Raw genomic sequence first — 19374 nt, forward strand, 5'->3', positions numbered from 1 at the left:
CTCTTCGAATCGAATTTTTTAATAACTAACTGAACTTTAAATTTTACTTTTGCTGGAAATGTAAGACAGATGAATTACATTTGTATGTTTATTAATGCAAAATAACAAAAAAGAGGATTTTCGGTATTTTATCAGTCTATATTATTGAATATAATTGATGATTAATTTATTTTGATGTATTCGCTAAAAAAACTAATTTTATACAATTTTTCGCTTTTTACATTAATAAAAGTCAATATTACTGCAGTGAAAAAAATAGGAGTTTTTAAAATTATTAGTGGAGTGATTTAATAAATATATATCTGTATATAGTATGTGTGTATATATATATATATATATATATATACACACACAAATACAAAGCTGTTGAAAATATCGAGCCTTTCGTCTCGATCGTTTCGTGTTTTTTTCTGGTACATACATCATTTAAACACATTGAATTTACAATACAGATGGAATTATATCATACAGGAAAAAATAGAAGAGAAAAGATAATTTACATGTCGGAAATATTAAGGACGCTTCAATTGATAATTTTTCCTTCGATTAAACGCAATGGATATGTGAAAGGCGATGATAAATAACAAAAGTAATCATAATGATAATGAGATGATAGTGTAACATATTTGTAAGTATTCGAATTAGAAAAAAATCGTCCGAGGGCGCACCACACATGAGGTCAAAGGTTAGTTATTGGAGCATCAGGATCTCGACGATAATTATCTAACCTGGTCATTGATATGTGGTCCGCAGCGTATCCCTAGCAATCAACGGTTCTCCTGAAACAGAGAATGTCATCGGTGTAATATATCGAGATTATACATATAGCCTTTAAATCTGCTTAAATATATAAAATATTAACCTTGAATTAAACAAAACATCAGCTCGATTATTGATAAACCACACTAATACAAACGAGGTACCGGCGATTAAGCTACCTAGAATCATACTGAAACGTTCTGTCGCTGCTGATGGTTTGAGAAACATTCTAACACTCAACGTTTGCCATATAGACTCTGTCCAAGTTGAATAAACTCCCGATTTCATGTCGTATCCTACAGCAGAATACACCATTAGAAAGGCTCGTCAATGGATATATCCATGGATATATCATTGGGAGTATCAGTAACCTACCATCGATGATGAACGCAGGACTTACAGCTGCGCTGTAATTGACGGTCGAATTTATACATAATCCTGAAAAGTTGGTTCCGCCCATCCAAGCGAGGCGATTCTCGTGGCACATTGTTTCATTCATATCATAGAGTTTCTCGCCAGTTAGAAAAGCCAAAAGCTGGCCCGTTAAACTTGTCGCGAGATTAGGCGCCCTGTGCACACCGACGTACAATGGCAAGACCTGATTAATCAATTGGTGCCGAACACTGGGTGCCGAAGACGCACGAAACAGAGTACACTTGGCGCTCTCCAAATAACAATATAGCATTTTCGCAATTAGATCTTCTAAAGATATCGGTAGATAAGCGGGTTGCGGTTCCTGCTCACCTGTCACCATCCAGTAAAGTTCGTTAGCGACCTGAACAGCAATTTTCGCTAAATCTGATGCAAGCGCGTTAGTATCGTTTCTAAAACATGATATATGATGAGAATTTCAATAGTGCGAAATAGATGAAATGTATATTAAAATCTCAAGAACTGTACTAGTACCTATTAAAATCTAGACTTTCCGCATCGTCTAAGATACCATTATAATATCGATTCTCAAACTCCAACCCATGATTGCTTATAACAACGGTCGTTAGATTCGGTTTTGCTTCCAAAAAACTTTGCACGGACGTAGGCGGTACGCTATCGTTTAGAACATTACTGTTCGATACCTTCAATGCCTTCTGCAAACGATTTATCGTACCATCTTTACCATTAGTGTGAAGAAATATTTCTCCTCTACCCAACTGACCAAACTCAATCACGCTCTTGATATCATCGATGTTTAAGTTGATTCCACCAAGAGCATTAAAATTGTTCTGTTTCAAATCGTATACCATACGACTAGATCCTATGTAATCGAATGCCTCTCCATTCAGCAATGAGAATATGACATTTGTCTCTAGACATAATAATAATAAATAATAGGAATAAATATATATACATATATTATATGTGTGTATTAAAGTTTAAGTCTTTTTAACAATAAAAGAAATATTGATACGTACTATCAACAGTGGCGTTTAAGTTATTCAAATAGTATGCAGTAGCGAGCAGTGTCACGAGTCCTGTAACGACATTACCCGCACCAGGTGATATACCATCGAATAACGATGATGCGTCTAATCGTGCCGTTACCATTATTACCGTATTATTATTTTGATCGAGAGGCGCTAAAGGCCAATGTATGTTTCTGTCTCCGAGTGGATCGCAAAATTGCGTCGGATTAAAATTCATCTTAAAATCGGTACGTTTTATACACGATTCCGAGTTAACAGCAGCATACATGAACGATTTCATTTCTATGGCGCAAAGAGATCTCTGATACTGTGTTTCAAGATCATGAGCGTTATGTGTCTGGAAACAAGATTTTATGGCCTCCAACGCTGTTTGATTCTGAAATAAACATAACGTTTATTAAACTAGTCTTACAAGCATATCAAATTGTACTGACAATTTTATAGACATGAATTTAACCTCCGTATAAAACATGGGAAATGGCCAGTCTTCCATGAGCAACGCAGATCCAAAAGGATTCCATGGTTTCGCGTTGTTACATTTTTTATAACCAGAATATCGATTCGGACACTTGTCTTCAGGTGTATACTTTGACGGACGTTCACGACTAGTGTTTCTCGCTAATAGTACTCCATTTATATTATTCGTATTTCGAAGTCTTATAAGTCTATTTCTAGTAAACATGTCAAATGGAAGGACTACGGTATATGGACCAGCAGTGGCGTTTCTTTCTATCCAAGTAATATCGTCATCTATCTCGATTAGATGCACGACGCCTACACTTCCTGATCTACTGGCTGTAAATAAATGAAATATTATCATTATTTACAAAGCGAGCATAAAATAACTTATATTAAAGGAACAGATTAAAAAATAAAGAAAGAACGTGAAAGAAGATGAATATCAATCTTACAAGAGCATCCAAATTGATGCGTGCCATTGTGTCTTCGGAAACAAGCAGCTACACCCTCTAAAGGCATGTAAATCATGTCCTTTATCCTCTCGGTGGCCACTGTAAATTAATTTGTAATTAGTGATTACTTTTAATAATAAAGTGAATAAATCCTGTACGAAATATAAATTTATATTCACCTGAATTTACAATGATAAGTGCTAAAATATACTTCCACATTTCCATCGCCATTTTTGCCATTATTGTCTAAGCAAGATTTGCGATCGGCTATAATTTTCAAATATTATCTGCTGTCCTTACGATACATCTCGAATGTAGAATACAGAAACAATTTTAACAACAATACGTCGTGTGAGTCATGATAAGGTTCGCATCGGCTAGAATTGAAAACGGTTCGATTGAACGGATCGAAGCTCCTTGCGTTTTGCTTCTTACACTTTGCACAAGAAATCTCTTCTCCCTTACTCCCATCCACTGTAAGATATTGGTACCACGCTGTAACGATAAAAATAATATGATACGAATTTTGCGGAAACTTCAAACACAAATCGTAGATAAAAAAATTTTTCTGTCAAACCTTGGAAAACTGATATTAAGCCTGCAACACATGACGCGATTTTTTTGGAAGCATCCTGTTTGACCACGTGGGATTGATCTCAGCCATTCATAGCGACTTGAAGGTTCCACTGAATCAGAGAGAAGCATATGAGAGAGGTCGCTGTCATTTTTCATACGACTCGTTTTCTTTGTAGTACGTTAGCGCCAACTAGATTTATTTTAGAGTCGATGGAATTACATGACTAGATTTGTCTCATTCACCTTTTCGATGCCATGGTAAAATAGGGCGAGTTTTTTAATTCATCGCGACTGATGAATCGCATGATGCGTAAATACAACACGTGCTGCACTTGCGCATCATGTGATTGATCAATTGATGAATTAAAAAATAGCTCGCCTATAGAGTCATAATTGTAGATCTGAAAAGTACGGAAATATATAATATTATAGGCCTTTTTATTAATATATATTAATATATTTATATATATTATTAATATATATCTTATATATTAATTTTTTATATATTACCACTGGCGAGATACTTATATGGTATATGTATTATTGCAGAAATTATTAAAATTATTTTAAGAATAATTTATATTAAAAAAAAGAAAAAATATATATATTTTATATGTATACATATATATGTTATTGAGTAGTAAGAGAGGGGGAGCACCACGTGTACGTACGTGACTCGCGACAGTAATGAGCCTGGATGTGACAAGTGATCCTATTCATATATTTCTATCTGACTGAATCAACCAACCTTGTGTATAGTAAATTATTAGGGAGAGAAATGCTGCGTATCTGGTTATTTATATATTAATCTCACAAAAAATTGTATGGGTGAATAATATGCTTTCATCGCAAGTTTTTGATATAAATAAATTTATCAAACATACATAGCAGGCATTAAAAATGCATAATATAGTTTTATATTTATTTTAAAGTTACACATATGAAGATATATTTAGTTTATCTCTGATAAATTATATTAAATAAACTTATACAAAAAATACAATATTAAAAAGTATTATATATCTTATAACTTATTTAAAGCAACTCTTTCTCTTTGTCTCCATTTTTCCTTTAGTCAAATTTTATTAATTCTTTTTTTTTATGATTACTGAAAGCAAGAAACATCTCTTTTTGGTAATGGACCATTCATGCTTAAATATAAAACTTGAAATATAAGTGTAAATATATATTTTTATTATTAACTATATATATATATGTATGTATATGTATATTTTGTTACATATATCTTAATTCTATGAATAAAGATTATTCTGTCTGCATGGCTTCAGATTGATAAGATGATTGTGTTAATAATAAAGGTTCATAATTCCACTTTGGAAATACTCGTTTGTACAGATTCATTAAAATTGTATCTTGGGATTTTAACTGACCATTGAAGATGCACTTCATATGCCCATGTGTACCTATGACAAAATCATAAACATATTAGATACTGAAAGTCGGCAAAAAAAATATAAATATAGCAAAATAGAAGAAAAGTTTAATTGCTTAGAAGTAAAATTGATAAATTACCAAGAGATTCCTTTATATGACCTCTACGTCCGTATTTTGTCCTTAATTGAATAGGCTTGAACCATTCGATATCTTCGCGATTAAAAAACATGAAACGTACAACTATCGATCTCTTGTTTACTTTATACGGATGACCACTTAGGACGACTCGTTTCAAAACAATTCTATTAGGATTACAAGATAACACATTTCCAGTTGCAATTAATTCCTGAAATCAATATTATCCTTTGATTTTTTTAATATAAAAATATAAATTATTAGTTTTTTGTATAATTTATTATGATATTAATAATATTAATATAAAATAGAGATATATTAATACATACAAGCTCTCCACTTTTATTTTCCACATAACAAAGTACTGGACACGGTGAAAAAGTAACTGGTGCATACATACTCGCTACGACAATACTATCAGGCTGAAAGTATCTTTCATACTAAACAAAACATATTTATTATTATTAATTATAAATTCTTATGCGCATTTATATGTTTTGTTTGTTATAAAAACGATTATTGTAAATAGAAAAATTGTTTCGACTCACCTTATGCTTTTTGCCATTTGTATGTTGACTGAATATTGGACATGTCGTAAATCGTCTAAATCCGCACTGAAATACCAATCTTTCCTTCGATTTGATCGGTAGCGGGTAATTATTCGAATGTTTCAATACAACGTTCAATAGAGACATTTTGTGTTCATATGGAAGTAGACCAATTACTATTAATGGTTGATTCGCTAACGTAGCAAATGTTTTAAAAATTTCTTTACTAACACGAATGATATCAAGTGTTACATATTTCCCGGGCTGAAATCACGTGTATGTATGTATATTATATAAAGATAACAAGTATGTAATAAATATATATATTTAATAAAAGATTTTATATATATCTAGCAAAAAAAAATGTTCACATATATACCCGTATAGCATCTTCAACATCTTCGCATTCTTTATAAATACGCTTTCGTCTGCGATCATAATCTGCAAACTCAATTATTCGTGAATAATCGATGGGAAGATTTTCCTTTGGATCCCATGGACTAGTACGAAACGATTCGAGTCCTCGATATTTCTGGAATCTGATTTTAGCTAATGTATCTTGGGGTGTATCCACTTCATCCGGGAATTGTGCGTCCAATTTTGCTTCTGTATGTTATTTACTAAATTATTATCAAAGAAAACAATACATTACATTACGAATACATATACGATTATATTACCTTTGAACTTTTCCATAGCTTGTTTTTCTTCAATCATATCGATATCACGATCATAATGTACCTCATCCACTGCCGCTTCTGATATCGTAATAGTTTCATATTCTTCATCATCTTCCAGATCTTCATTACTGTCTGCTTCAGATCTTGCTTCTTCCACAGACATATTACCTTCTGATTCTTCTGAATATCCATCAAGACTTTCTAACAAAAATTAAAAAAATTCCAAAATAATAAATCAAGATATTTTTTTCTTTTATTTAAAAAGAAATAAAAAGATAAAGATTTAAAAGAAGAGAGAATGTGCAATACCTCCATCTTCATCCGGTATCCATGTAGCTTGATATTCAGAAGTTCCTTTTGGTACTACTTTTACAATTTTTTTCTTTCTATTGGCTGCTGCTTCAGCCAATTCTTCCTTTGTAGGCCATGTTTGTTCAGCGTCCATTGGGTCAGGAATATTTTCACTTTCGAGAGTTTCCTATAAATTTTTTGATAAATTTGAAATGTGATATACACTGGTATTGTTATTTAAAATTATATAAAAGTAAATGAGCAATAATTATGACATATTACATAATTGTTTGCTATTTGCAGTAATTTGTTAGTGATATTATTAACAGCATAAACTGTTTTTTACCTGTTTCTCGGGATCTGCAGTATATAAGATTACTGTTCTGTTTTTTCCTTCTGCTTTCATCTCATCATCAAAAGGCCGTTTCTTGCGGTTAGTGTATATAATTTCATATGGATCATCTGGTGCTTTGATGCATGACATTTGAAAGTCACCAAAGCCTGGTATATGAACCAAATTATTAACAGAAAGTGGTGTTTTGCCTCGCACATATCCAGTAATTGAGAGAGTTCCAAACTCGAGCGAATCCTGGATTAGATGAGAATTTTTTTGTAGTTGTTAAATTACTTATTGCTTATAAACGTATACATATATATATATATATATATATATATATATATATATATATATAAACATATTATTTAAAATATAATATTATGTAAGAGAATCCAACATACTTCATTACATTCAAAGGATATTTCTTCGGCTAAAAGATACGGCCTTATATTTTTGTAAAATACATTTCTTTGTTTTTGTGATCCAACACGACGTAACATATTCAAGCAATCGTTTATCGTGTCTAACTCCAGTACTTTTTCATCAGGAAGCCATTTAGAAATAGCACGTTGCACAGATTGTTTATATTCTTGACGTTTCTATTATATTGTTTGACACATATGTTAAATAACAATATGTTAAATAATAATATTCTTATATATACCGTATAAAATTGAAAAAATACAATAAAAGTAAAAAATAAAAATGATTATTATCTATTGTTTTTGTCCCTTTTTCTAAAGATACAAATATCTTAGAACTTACTTTAATGTGAAGTCTCTGAATATTGTGTACTGCAAATATAGTAGTAGGTAAACCTTGAGCAAGACAAGATACAATAATCTTCATGCCCCAATCGTCTATAATTTCTCTTTCCGTATCACCACTTGTTTGACACCCAACAGAAGTAATAAAGAGTATTGTATTAGCAGCTTTAGCTGCATCTAATGTTGCTACAACATTTCCTATCGGTGGTACAATGATTGAAAAGCGCTGTTTCATCTTTGGTACACTGTATAAACATATATTTAAAAGATTAATATAAATATAATGTCAAGTTTTCAATTTAGCTTTTAATAATATGCAATTTTTTAGCATACCCTATATGTGTAATCCCACATGGACTGGTAGCGATATTAGCAGTTTCATCTATACTGGTTATAACAGACATGACATTCTGAATATCTACATCACTTTGCAAGGGTATAATACAAATAAGGATAGGCGCAGAAAGAAACCCAAGATTTCTCATTTGTGCCAGTACTTCATCGCGTTTCCTCTTCCTCAGTTGCAACAATTGGTTTCTACGAGCATCTCTCTGAAGACTTCTCGAAAAATGTTTCAACGACGCTTTGATATTCTGTCTACCTACATAAAGAAAAAGACCCCAATATGTAATTATTTGTTGCATTTAAAAAATCTCATTACACTGATTAATTAAATAAGTTATAGCTGTTATTATTATATTCTTGCTATATAAATTTTTAATTTACCTTTAAGCTCGTTATTGATAGCACTTTTACTACGATGCCTTCCAGTCTTGTGTTGCTTATTAGATTGTTTAAACGCACCTGGTCGATGCGTTTCTTGTTTCGTTGCATTCATATTATTGATTAATATAATTAATAATTTGTCTGTAAATATTTAGCGTAATGTTTGATTCGATTCACTTAGGTTAAATTTTGATGAAAATACATTCATCTAATGATTTGTTTTCCAACAATAAGTACTTGAATTGCTACGCGGTGGAAGAAATCAGAGAAAATACATCAGAACCACGTGCAGTCAAAACTAAAGGTCAGGATACACGATGCGATTTTTAGTGATAAACCCATCAATATATATTTACATGAAAACGCGCCTGAAGAAAATTCCCTGGCCACTGAGCATCTATATAAATTCTATAGTCTACGATAATCGCGCTTCTCACGTCATCCCACCAGTGTTCACAACAATGGTCGTGCCGGTTGTATTTTAGGTTAAATCATACTCGCATGATCTCTTTATAGTTTATAAACTCTAACGGAGTAAAAAAAATGGACAATAAAATAACGATATGTGACCCTGATGAAGAAGAAATTGAAAATGATTTATTGCGTGACATGGAACCAATCATATGGATCAATGACGATCCCAATTATGACTTGGACGAGATTAACATGTTTTTTCACAGAGTTGATTCAGCTCAAATTATATATGAAGAGAAAAAGAAAAAGTGTAAATTTATCGGTAAATATGTCATGGGCGACGTTCTCGGTGAAGGTAGTTATGGAAAAGTAAAGGAAGTATTGGATTCGCAAACGCTCTGCCGAAGAGCAGTCAAGATACTAAAGAAAAGAAAACTTCGTAGGATACCGAATGGTGAACAAAATGTTCAAAGGTATGCCCAGCAATGTATGTCTTTCTACGAGTCTCGCATTGATATGCGTTAGATCTTTATAGAAACTTTATTGCTAAACACGCAAACACTGATAGGCCACTGCAATAATTTTTCTCTTCTTGTTTTTCTTATTAGTTAATATCTCGTTATACTTATTCACAGGGAAATAAAACTGTTAAGAATATTAAGACACAAGAATGTAATAAATCTCGTAGATGTTTTATATAGTGACGAGAAAGAGAAAATGTATCTAGTTATGGAATTTTGCGTATGTGGATTACAGGTAAATTTTATAAGACGTTTTCTTATATTATTTCAAAAATTAGATACGCACAAATATTATTTACAAAATGTCAAGTAATTTCAAGAAATACAGACAATAGTGATTTTACATTTCTGTGACATCATAATTGTTTGTTTCGCTATAATTAGCATTAAAGATTATAAATACATTTATACTATAATGATTATTGATTTATTTTGAGTTTACATCATTTTTTTTACATATTATTCATATTAATGTCAAGTTTCAGTATTGAATCTTCAGTATCGAGACATTCCAATTGTTTCCAACATAATATATGTATTATAGAAATAAGAATGTTTGACACACACAGCATTTATTAATCACTGCATAATATAAAGAAAGCCTATGAGTTGGCATATTAAAACATCACATAAATATTACACAAAAATTAATCATTATGTTTATGTAATAATTTTACAATAATAATGGCAAATTAATCATAAGTTTTACGATTCCGCTTCAAAAAGCTAATTAAATTACAAACTGAGAATTTATAACTATACTTTATAATTCACATTATTTGTGTGATATATATACATCAAATAAATGTGCATATGTATGTGTGTGTTGTATGCGTGGGTGCGCGCGCACACAGTTTTTCTCTGATAAGAGAGAAACTATTATAATGAAGCTATATTAAATTTTTTTGCTTTTGATGTCTGTAACATGGTTTGCATGAATTAACGACAATTAGATTTTTATTTATTAGATCCTTTACAGGATATGTTAGAAAGTGCACCAACCAAGAAGCTTCCCCTTTGGCAGGCACATGACTATTTCTGTCAGTTGTTGGATGGTTTAGAATACCTTTACAGTAAAGGAATAGTTCACAAAGATATAAAACCTGGAAACTTGTTATTAACGTTAGATGGTACCTTAAAGATTAGTGACTTTGGCGTTGCAGAGGTACAAACACCACCTATAATTTCATTACTACAAATTTATATGCAGTTATCAATTATAAAAGCCAATTAAAAAAAAAAAAAAAAAAAAAAGCAGAAATTTCTAATAAGAAAACAGTATCTGTGAACACAAAATCAATATCTATTTTAAAAAAATGTCAAACATATATTTCACAATCATTTGTGTTTCATTCCTATTTGTGATTACGCATCTCCATTGTGCTAGGCATTAGACATGTTTTCCAAAGACGATACATGTACGATAGGTCAGGGATCTCCAGCGTTTCAGCCACCAGAAATTGCAAATGGCTGCGAAAGTTTCTCAGGTTTTAAAGTAGATATATGGAGTAGCGGAGTTACATTGTAAGTAGCATTTATACAGCATTAGTTAATATAATATATATATAATGTGAAAAAAAAAAAAATATGGCATCTGTATTTTATAGGTACAATATAACAACGGGTTTATATCCTTTTGAGGGAGATAATATATATAAATTATATGAAAACATTGGAAAAGGCGAATATACTATACCAAAAGAAATAGAGGAACCTTTAAAATCTCTTATAGAGGGAATGTTGCAAAAAGAAGCAGATAAAAGATTTACATTACAACAAGTTAAAAGACACGCTTGGACCATATGTGAGCACCCTAAAATTCAGCAAGAAGTACCTATACCTCCCCTTAAAAGTAACGGGTGTCATAGTATGACAGTTTTACCATATCTGATGGAATATCATTATGGAGTTGACGATAATCCCGTATATTATACGGAACATCAGTTAAATGGTAAATATATTAACACTGTTTTTATTATACATTAAATTGATTATAATATATTGAAATTATTAAACTATAATATTGAAATTATGGTGATAATACAGAATTGTGATGTGTAATCAAAAGAATCCTTATTACAATATTTGTCAAATTACATCCTTCCTTTTCACGTAACGTGAGAATAGTAAAAAGTAAAACGAGAATTGTTTTTTTATTGTTTTAGAAGAACGAAGACTTCAAGAACTGGATCGTATTAGCGAGGATCGAAAAACTACATGTAATAGTCATGTAAATACTAAATCTAACACAAACAGTCAAAACAAACGGAGATGGCGTAAACCAATTTCTTGCATTAGTATTAAGAGATTTCCATCCTGCAAGCCATCGTGATTCGCTGATTATATCGCTATTCTTTCGTTTGTATTTCACTGACTATGTCAGTTACAAAGTTTCTCTATGGTGGAGACGACTGAAAGCTCAATTAATGCTGAGCGTACAAGATGTATGTAATATCCAGCTACAAGAATGTAACGCTTTTGATTCAATTCGAAAGCATCGGATGTAAACATTTGTGATATTAAGATTAAATCGTGTAGCGCGAATAATTCAACGATATCCTTATTAATCATTCGACTTATGAAATGCCCAATTAAAAGTCAAATTTCGTTCTGGTGCCATATGGATAATGCGATTAATAAAATTGTTAATCGTCAAATTTTTTGCATGATTTTATTTACAATCAAATCTCCCTGTACCCTGTACGAGTACAGTTACCGCAATTTGCGCGAAAATCAATTTATCATCAGCTCTAACATTTTGCTGAATTCTTTGATTTTATTTGTATAGTTTGTAAAGTTTGTTTTATATTTATAAAAATTATATCTATACTTGTAATTATTGATCATAGATTTATATGAAAGATTAAGCATTCTTATCTACAGCTGGTGATAAAATTAAAAAAATAGAATAAGCTATGTGAGTTAAGATTTGATTATTGCCTTTGGATAGATTGTGCATGTAGAAAAAGACACACTCTTGTTCTCTCTTGTGCGAGTGAGAGTGAAAATGAAGACAACGTGAAAAAATAAGTGAGAGAGATTGCAATGACATGAAACAAAGTGTGTTATCTATTCTCACTCCTTAATAGTTGTTTAATCATAGTATATATCTAGATCTACATGCGATGAAAGAGCAAATAGAAGAGTGAGAGCAATCTCGAGTATTTCTAATCTAACAAATTTCTATACTAAACTTTTATTCTAATAAAATTCTATAAAGAAAACAATCTAAATAAATAAATAAAAATTAAAAGTGTGAAAATAAAAACGCAAAAAATTTGTTGCTATATTTATTATGTCATTCATTATTTTTGATCGTGTCATAGTATCGTCTTTTTTGCATTAAATTTTTTTACTTTTAATTAACCTCATTACTGTTATTAATTCGTATTACATGTTTTACAAATGTTTTATCTGAAAAAAATATATATACAGGGTGTCCTGCAATTGGTGAAATACCTCTGTTAACGGCAGATTTTGGAGATAACTTGGGGTCGATTTTTTCTCAGCGAAAATATCGAGGGACCTAATCATTTTTTGCAAGTTCCCAATTATTTTTGTCATTATGTATCTTTATAATTAAGTATCTTAAATTAAAATTCTATTAGAGTAAACTCTATTTGAAATTAACCAAAGAATGTATAGTTTCGGTAATTTTTTTTAACTCCAAAACGTTTAGTTTGCGAAAAGCGTCTTTTTCTTAATCGCTTACAACTCGGAAATTATTCGTGCCTCTTGACATTTTCGTCGAGGAAAAATCGTCTCCAAAATAATCTCAAGAATCTGTCATTAGCAGGTTTTTCACCAATTACAACATCAAGTTCAGCTAAAACGAGCAGACCTACAATCTCCGTCAGTGCCTTAAGTCTTGTGTCCATGTCCATGATGATAGAACGCGGTCGGAGAAATGTTGTAGCCAATAAAATTGCCGCTTTTCCGAAAGCTGCAAGCTGATTGGCTACATATTTCTCGAAACTAGAACTCGCACTGTAGACACAAGGCTTAAAGCCCGTATCACACTACGAATTAAAAATTGAAGATTAAAGATTGGAATTTGACTAATCAGAATAAAAGGGACTAAAATTGCTTTGTCTTGATTGGTCAAATTTTAATCTTCAATCTTTAATCTCAATTTTTACGGGCTTAAGCATGCTTCACTTTTGGTGATATGTATTTTACTTTTCGAATCGTGTCTAGATACTTATATATTGTATGACTATTGGTTCCGAGGGTTCTGAGATACGAATCGGTAATTTATAATGAATTTGACAGTTGACTGATTGAAATAAAATAGAAAATTAATGAAACGTAACATAACTTTTCGCACTTTTGCTCGATAATAATATTGTCAATTCTTTATAGAATATCAACAGTCATGACGCGTGAATATCTAGATGCGATGCGTTCGAGTTGAAAATTTCAAATCCAAAAGGAAAAATATTATTGACATTTTTATACCTATTAATTTAATATTGGAAGAATGGTAATTCTAATTTCGTGTAGAAGCAGTATGTATTAAAAGTTTATATACACGGTGTTTCGTGGGCGCAAATTATGAAAAATTGTACATACTCTGTACTTGAGATATCTTCTGTCTCTCATGATATTGGATATCGAGCGAAGAGCAGCTCACATACCCCTCCCGGTATAATATTCTAAGATTAGATTGCGTGATTGATTGATTTTTCAAGATACATATGCGTTACACGGTTATATGTAAATACATATACGTTGAAGTCGGAAAATGTGGAAAATGTGCCTTGATTAGGGCAGCCAATTTGGCTTGATACGGCTCTGAACGACGATCCCGCGATTTAGAGACTCGTCGTAGAGATCGCTTCCGATGCTGAGGAATGCACGAGTATGTTCTACGAGTGATTGACGCCCAAGTGCAGGTTATTCAGCCGGAGCGAGATTCATTAGTAAACATGCAGCCGCATTGTCTTGAGTGACCGTCATTGTAACGCCCGATTATAATGGCAGAGAACCTGTCAAAACGGCCTTCTAAGGGAATTCTCAAGACGTCCAGCAGTTTTGATAATCCAGAGGCGCCTAGGTGAGTGCGTTAATTGAAATCCCGATGCACATTTGGAAAAATAGAGACGCGTGCATCCCGTGCATTCCCCGGCTCATCTTTATTAAAATCAGTTTACGTCACTCGAAACGCACGCATAATCCAGTATTTATAAGAATCGCATCTAAGGATTTCGTAAATTCAGTAAAATCAGAAATAGAGAAATATACTCGCAAAAATTTTTCTCCGGATATATATATATATATATATATATATATATATGTACATATATATATTCGATCAGTATATTAATTTCTTACAGTGTATACATGCGTGTGTGTGAATATCATCGTGAAATTATAACGCATTTGTTTAAATTCTCGAACAATTTTTTTTTTGCAAAGTTTTTGTATATCAAGAAAATTTAAAATATTTTATTACTATTATTTAAAAAGAGATGAAAAATTGGAAAAATAAATTTTGAATATTTATAAAAGTCTTAATGTCATGTCATATTAATTGACATGATATAGATTCAGTTTTTAAACAATAGAGAGCATTCATTTGTATTTTTTTTTTTTTTTTTTTTTTTAAATACTTTACATTGATTCATAGACCAAATAAAGAAACAACATGGGACGAAATGAATATTATCGCTACTCTTCATCCTGCTGATAAGGATTATGGTCATATGAAGATTGAAGAACCAAAAACCCCATACAATTTTGAAGGCCTCCAAAACGAACATGAATTTGATCAGTTAGATGCTAGCACTATTGCAGCAAAGTAAGTACAATTATAATTATATACTATGTAATTTAAATTTGTAATATGCAATATATGATTTACTGCATGTTGGTAAAATATAAAACCTGATATCATGTGTTTATGAAAATTTAGATTAGCTGGAAGTAGCAAACCCAAAATTTTTGAAGAATCTAGCGAAGAGGAGGAGGATGAAGAAACTCCTGAAGAAAAAGGTAAAGAGTGCGCTTAGATACAAATGCTTTTGCTATTAATGTAATAATATTGTATATAATGTATATATTCAATTTTAGAAAGGAGAAGAGCTTTTGAAGCAAAGAGAAAAGGCCACTATCGAGAATGGCATGCTGTACAAATGGCAAGACGACTTTTAGAGCAAGATGAATTAGAAGAAGAAGATGATGATGCCGAAGGTAAAAATAATGAAGAAAATTCGTCAGAAGAAGAAAGTGATTTTGACACTCGCTTCAAATGCATGCCGTCCTGTGATAGAAGTGAAAAAAAATAAACGGAAAGTATTGATTAGTAATTTTATTTTTAAATTGCCCACATCATGATTATAATTTCATAGCAATGTCTACTTTATTTAACGCTATCGCGATTAAAATGTTTATTATATATTTAAATGCCCATACATGCTAAATCTGACATTTCAATCCTGTATATATAGCTTTAACAGCTTCACCTTCTGTAAATAAACATTTTAAAAACCTAAATGTTTATAGAATAATCTATTGTTAGATTTTTTCAAGATTACAGATAAAGTAATAGTAATATTATAGAATCAAATTTTTTAGTTACTTATTTAACTCAAAAATATTAATAAACTATGCACAAAATTCGTCGCGTTTAATAACCGTTCAGATTTATACAGATTGCGATTTGTAAAAGCTTTGCTCGTCGTTTCGCATGTTATTACAGGCCTATCTTTCGTCACTTTACAGAGTTGGTTTTAACAATACTCTTGTAAAATAATCTTGTTATCTTTGGAGAAATTTGCAAAGGGGTTCTCTTGATCATTGTATCAAAATTCGACGAATAATAAGGCTGAACAAAGCGCTCTCCTATATAGCGAAGATTTAGGATGCTATATATAATTTTGACAGTAAGAAACTTATGTGTATTTAAAAATGTTAGAATACATGTATAATACAAGTCCTGTGATTAGCATAGGCGCTTATGCTATGTAACATTCGAATGTGTGACCTCGAATCTTCTTTTTTTCTCATAATGCTTAATTTTATTTTCCAAACTCTCTATAAAAGAAAACGGAGTATATATTATACACATAGACATGTAATGAAATTATCGATTTGTGTAACATTATTAATTAAGTGAACTATTTAATCTAGGCCTGTCCAAGTTTACTCGAGCCTATATATGTAAGCTCCCCTTTACTCTTATATATTGCTTTCCCTATACTCTCTTCACTTTATATTTCTCAATTATTTGTGCCGTCGTTATTTTGTTAAGAAAATTTTCCAAATTAATTGACAATGAGTGCAACGCACGGATACAACGAACAACATATGTCCATATATGTATAATGATTTAGGTTTATCTTTTCTCTTTTGTATTTTTTATATCTTATATAAGATATTCTTATTCAACAGCATAAAGGGGAAAATGTTTTGCTCACGAGCCAAAACTTGGACAGGCTTAATTTAGTAAGTTGTACTATTGATAGAATGCATATAAAAAATTTCAAATATAGAATACGTCCAAATGCAGTGACATTATGTTTAGTATTATAAAAAAAAAAAAAAAAAAGAGTAAAAGATTAAGTATATCTGATTATCAAAATTTTAAATGTCTGTATTATATAATGAAATAAAGCATATATATACATTTTGAATAGTATTTGTATAGCATCTAAAAGTTAAAAAAATAAGAACATAAAATTCATATTATAGATGAGTAATAATATAATAAAACATTTTCAAATAATGGATCGATCATTTAAAAGAATGAAATTGAAAAGAAGGCTCGGCTTTATCAATACATTATATATTCATTAATTTTGATTCAAAATTGATTTTGTATACTAACCACACATTTCTCTTTTCATTAGTGGCTGATACACTTTTGATCGTACTCCAAGAAGGAGGCAATCACTTTGAAAATCTGTACTTGCACAATTGGCCAAATTTTCCAACTTTGTTAACATATTTTTAATCATTGTAGATCTGCATTTAAAAAAAGAGGAAAACTTGATTATATAATTAATTATGTGTACAATTATAAATATTTTTTTTTTCAATAAATATACTTTATAGTATTGAGAGTCCAATCTTGTTGTAATGTCTTGATAGTATTTATTAACTCATTTTTATCAATAAACCATTCTACATTTTCATAATCGCAATACCAAAGATTTAATGGTACTTCATGAGCCATATTATACTGCGGCTTCTGTGGACAAGTTTCAATATTTAAAAGCTTTAAAATTATTTCAGGCTCTTCTTTTTTTTGTCCAACCAGTAACAGGATGCCCATTAAGCAACGTATTTGATGCCAGAGAAAGGCTTGACTTGTGATTTCTAATTCACACATATTATAGCCTTCAAAATAAAAAAAAATTTTTTTTAAATTAAAATTTATATGTATATAAATATATATATTAAGATACATATATATACAATATATTAAAATATAACTTATATAGATAGAGATAGTAAGCTGGTGAACAAATTGAAAATTACCTGTAATTTTTTTCATATTTTGATTGCTCATAGAGACTTTTGCATCAATTACAGTTCTCTTGAAGTTAATTACACCATTGGCTACATCCATTTTACAAATGTTACGAAAGTCATGATCTCCTATAGCATATTTAATAGATTTGTCCATGGCATCTATATCTAAATTGCTTTTTGGAAAAAAATATTTATATGTCCTATATTTGCAATCAAATCTTGCAGAAAAATTTGACGAGACTGGACACCATGCTATACATCTTATATTTGTTGGTAATAATCTGTTTAATATTTTACAATAGGGCAATTCCTCTGACAAATTATCTTGATTTTCTGGTTTCAATCTACTGCGAATGTCTAATGAAATCACTTGAGAAAATGAGCTAACACCTTTATCGGTTCGTCCACATCGGTGGTAGTTGGCACTCTCGCGAGATTGTATACAACAACTTTTTAACAAAGCTGTGAACAAATGATGCTCAATAGTGTCATTATTATCTTCTTGTACAGTGAAACCATGATAGTCCCAACCAAGATAATAAAATTTTAAAAGAATGTGCCTCTTAGGACATCTGTGAATTAAATGTACAAGATATTATTTAAATAAAGAAGCAATATAATAGAAAAGCTATACACTTACTGTGAGAAATCAAATGATTTTCTTACTCTATCGGGTATATCTTTCTTTTCTGATTTAGAATCTGTTTTTGTGATTAATGCTTTGAGTTGCTCATTGTGAGCTTCTAACTGTAATATTTTATCGATTAATTCCTATAAACCAAAATTGCCCATATAAATCACAACGTTATATAAATATATACGTATGTTAAACACTCACACACATAATATACCACACATGCATTTATAATCAGAAATATATATATAAAAAAAGAAAAAATATATATATATATATATATATATATATATATATATACATGTGTGTATATATTTTTTATATATATTTACAATTACCTACCGACTTGTCAAACTGTTGCAACTGTTCTCTCGTGCATTTCTTTATGTTAGCACGCTTTACAACTTTTGCCATAATTGTATTTTTTTAATGACAAATCGAAATATTTTTGTAACAAATTCGTGTCGTGATCGCTATATAAAGGTTATGTTTGTGTTGTGGAGCCGGTGTCCAGGTGCTATTAGGCCGATATTACATTTGTCATACGAGAAATTTAATCGAACGTGCTGATTGGCTGCAGGATAGAAAAAATTCTCGAATCTCTGAAAATGTTCTATTCTGATGCCAATCAACACGCTCGAAAAATTTGTCGTACAAGTGTGACAGTACCTTTATTTTTCCGCATGCGTGTAGTAAAATGTGATATCAATAAATTAAACATTTAAATTTAAAGCAATGATATATACATTATTAATACGGATGGCGGTAAGTTTTTTTTTTA

At 30.8% G+C, this 19374-nt stretch overlaps 5 protein-coding genes and 1 long non-coding RNA gene across 9 annotated transcripts in view; 3 read left to right on the forward strand and 3 right to left on the reverse strand.

The window, feature by feature from the left end:
* Positions 1 to 201: 201 nt before the first annotated feature.
* Nct (Nicastrin) lies at positions 202 to 3764 on the reverse strand. 2 transcript variants are annotated; one of them, XM_072902101.1, is made up of 9 exons: positions 3672 to 3764; positions 3274 to 3589; positions 3095 to 3193; positions 2641 to 2978; positions 2172 to 2559; positions 1666 to 2065; positions 1135 to 1583; positions 863 to 1055; positions 202 to 779 (listed from the first exon to the last, which is right to left on the reverse strand). In XM_072902101.1, the coding sequence occupies exons 2-9, from the start codon at positions 3332 to 3334 to the stop codon at positions 761 to 763; spliced, it is 1947 nt and encodes a 648-aa protein (XP_072758202.1). In that variant the 5' UTR covers positions 3335 to 3589; positions 3672 to 3764; the 3' UTR covers positions 202 to 760. The 2 variants fall into 2 exon arrangements, with proteins under 2 accessions (XP_072758202.1, XP_072758200.1); XM_072902099.1 differs by lacking the exon at positions 3672 to 3764 and having other exon boundaries at positions 3274 to 3663.
* Positions 3765 to 4843: 1079 nt separating this feature from the next.
* Positions 4844 to 8856, reverse strand: Tsr1 (Tsr1 ribosome assembly factor). Its single transcript, XM_072902097.1, has 12 exons — positions 8550 to 8856; positions 8157 to 8424; positions 7822 to 8068; positions 7458 to 7655; positions 7066 to 7308; positions 6738 to 6906; positions 6429 to 6629; positions 6128 to 6354; positions 5749 to 6012; positions 5530 to 5640; positions 5204 to 5411; positions 4844 to 5094 (listed from the first exon to the last, which is right to left on the reverse strand). Exons 1-12 carry the CDS (start codon positions 8659 to 8661, stop codon positions 4937 to 4939), a joined length of 2406 nt encoding a protein of 801 aa, XP_072758198.1. The 5' UTR covers positions 8662 to 8856; the 3' UTR covers positions 4844 to 4936.
* Positions 8857 to 8965: 109 nt separating this feature from the next.
* Lkb1 (Lkb1/serine/threonine kinase 11) lies at positions 8966 to 12197 on the forward strand. 2 transcript variants are annotated; one of them, XM_072902108.1, is made up of 6 exons: positions 8966 to 9436; positions 9599 to 9719; positions 10464 to 10649; positions 10872 to 11008; positions 11092 to 11435; positions 11653 to 12197. In XM_072902108.1, exons 1-6 carry the CDS (start codon positions 9093 to 9095, stop codon positions 11814 to 11816), a joined length of 1296 nt encoding a protein of 431 aa, XP_072758209.1. In that variant the 5' UTR covers positions 8966 to 9092; the 3' UTR covers positions 11817 to 12197. The 2 variants fall into 2 exon arrangements, with proteins under 2 accessions (XP_072758209.1, XP_072758208.1); XM_072902107.1 differs by having other exon boundaries at positions 8969 to 9436; positions 11650 to 12191.
* Positions 12198 to 13868: 1671 nt separating this feature from the next.
* Positions 13869 to 17041, forward strand: LOC140671407 (protein phosphatase inhibitor 2). The gene is made up of 4 exons (XM_072902672.1): positions 13869 to 14540; positions 15114 to 15284; positions 15399 to 15478; positions 15557 to 17041. Exons 1-4 carry the CDS (start codon positions 14461 to 14463, stop codon positions 15769 to 15771), a joined length of 546 nt encoding a protein of 181 aa, XP_072758773.1. The 5' UTR covers positions 13869 to 14460; the 3' UTR covers positions 15772 to 17041.
* Positions 16381 to 19235, reverse strand: LOC140671406 (tRNA pseudouridine(38/39) synthase). Its single transcript, XM_072902671.1, has 6 exons — positions 18936 to 19235; positions 18600 to 18730; positions 17966 to 18531; positions 17533 to 17824; positions 17313 to 17449; positions 16381 to 16519 (listed from the first exon to the last, which is right to left on the reverse strand). The coding sequence occupies exons 1-6, from the start codon at positions 19005 to 19007 to the stop codon at positions 16446 to 16448; spliced, it is 1272 nt and encodes a 423-aa protein (XP_072758772.1). The 5' UTR covers positions 19008 to 19235; the 3' UTR covers positions 16381 to 16445.
* Positions 19236 to 19270: 35 nt separating this feature from the next.
* The window catches only part of LOC140671408 (uncharacterized), a 28377-nt gene continuing 28273 nt past the window's right edge, over positions 19271 to 19374 (forward strand). For both annotated transcript variants that reach the window (XR_012047716.1, XR_012047715.1), the window contains exon 1: positions 19271 to 19358. This is a non-coding gene — a long non-coding RNA (uncharacterized lncRNA). The remainder of the gene's footprint in view (positions 19359 to 19374) is intronic.

Source organism: Anoplolepis gracilipes, chromosome 11 (assembly GCF_047496725.1).
Source record: "Anoplolepis gracilipes chromosome 11, ASM4749672v1, whole genome shotgun sequence".
In the NCBI taxonomy this organism is placed as follows: Eukaryota; Metazoa; Arthropoda; class Insecta; order Hymenoptera; family Formicidae; genus Anoplolepis; species Anoplolepis gracilipes.

Excerpts from the sequence above, each read along its gene's own strand:
- Nct (XM_072902101.1), bottom strand. The coding sequence starts at position 3,334 with ATGGCAAAAATGGCGATGGAAATGTGGAAGTATATTTTAGCACTTATC. Across the intron at positions 2,560-2,640 it reads TTCCCATGTTTTATACGGAG|AATCAAACAGCGTTGGAGGC; the intron begins GTTAAATTCATG and ends TGTTTATTTCAG. Across the intron at positions 2,066-2,171 it reads CTTAAACGCCACTGTTGATA|AGACAAATGTCATATTCTCA; the intron begins GTACGTATCAAT and ends TATTATGTCTAG.
- Tsr1 (XM_072902097.1), bottom strand. The coding sequence starts at position 8,661 with ATGAATGCAACGAAACAAGAAACGCATCGACCAGGTGCGTTTAAACAA. Across the intron at positions 6,355-6,428 it reads AGCTATGGAAAAGTTCAAAG|AAGCAAAATTGGACGCACAA; the intron begins GTAATATAATCG and ends AATAACATACAG. Across the intron at positions 5,095-5,203 it reads TCATATAAAGGAATCTCTTG|GTACACATGGGCATATGAAG; the intron begins GTAATTTATCAA and ends ATTTTGTCATAG.
- Lkb1 (XM_072902107.1), top strand. The coding sequence starts at position 9,093 with ATGGACAATAAAATAACGATATGTGACCCTGATGAAGAAGAAATTGAA. Across the intron at positions 9,437-9,598 it reads GGTGAACAAAATGTTCAAAG|GGAAATAAAACTGTTAAGAA; the intron begins GTATGCCCAGCA and ends ACTTATTCACAG. Across the intron at positions 11,436-11,649 it reads TACGGAACATCAGTTAAATG|AAGAACGAAGACTTCAAGAA; the intron begins GTAAATATATTA and ends TTATTGTTTTAG.
- LOC140671407 (XM_072902672.1), top strand. The coding sequence starts at position 14,461 with ATGGCAGAGAACCTGTCAAAACGGCCTTCTAAGGGAATTCTCAAGACG. Across the intron at positions 15,285-15,398 it reads GCTAGCACTATTGCAGCAAA|ATTAGCTGGAAGTAGCAAAC; the intron begins GTAAGTACAATT and ends ATGAAAATTTAG. Across the intron at positions 15,479-15,556 it reads AGAAACTCCTGAAGAAAAAG|AAAGGAGAAGAGCTTTTGAA; the intron begins GTAAAGAGTGCG and ends ATTCAATTTTAG.
- LOC140671406 (XM_072902671.1), bottom strand. The coding sequence starts at position 19,007 with ATGGCAAAAGTTGTAAAGCGTGCTAACATAAAGAAATGCACGAGAGAA. Across the intron at positions 18,532-18,599 it reads AAATCATTTGATTTCTCACA|ATGTCCTAAGAGGCACATTC; the intron begins GTAAGTGTATAG and ends TTTAATTCACAG. Across the intron at positions 17,450-17,532 it reads TGGACTCTCAATACTATAAA|ATCTACAATGATTAAAAATA; the intron begins GTATATTTATTG and ends TTTTAAATGCAG.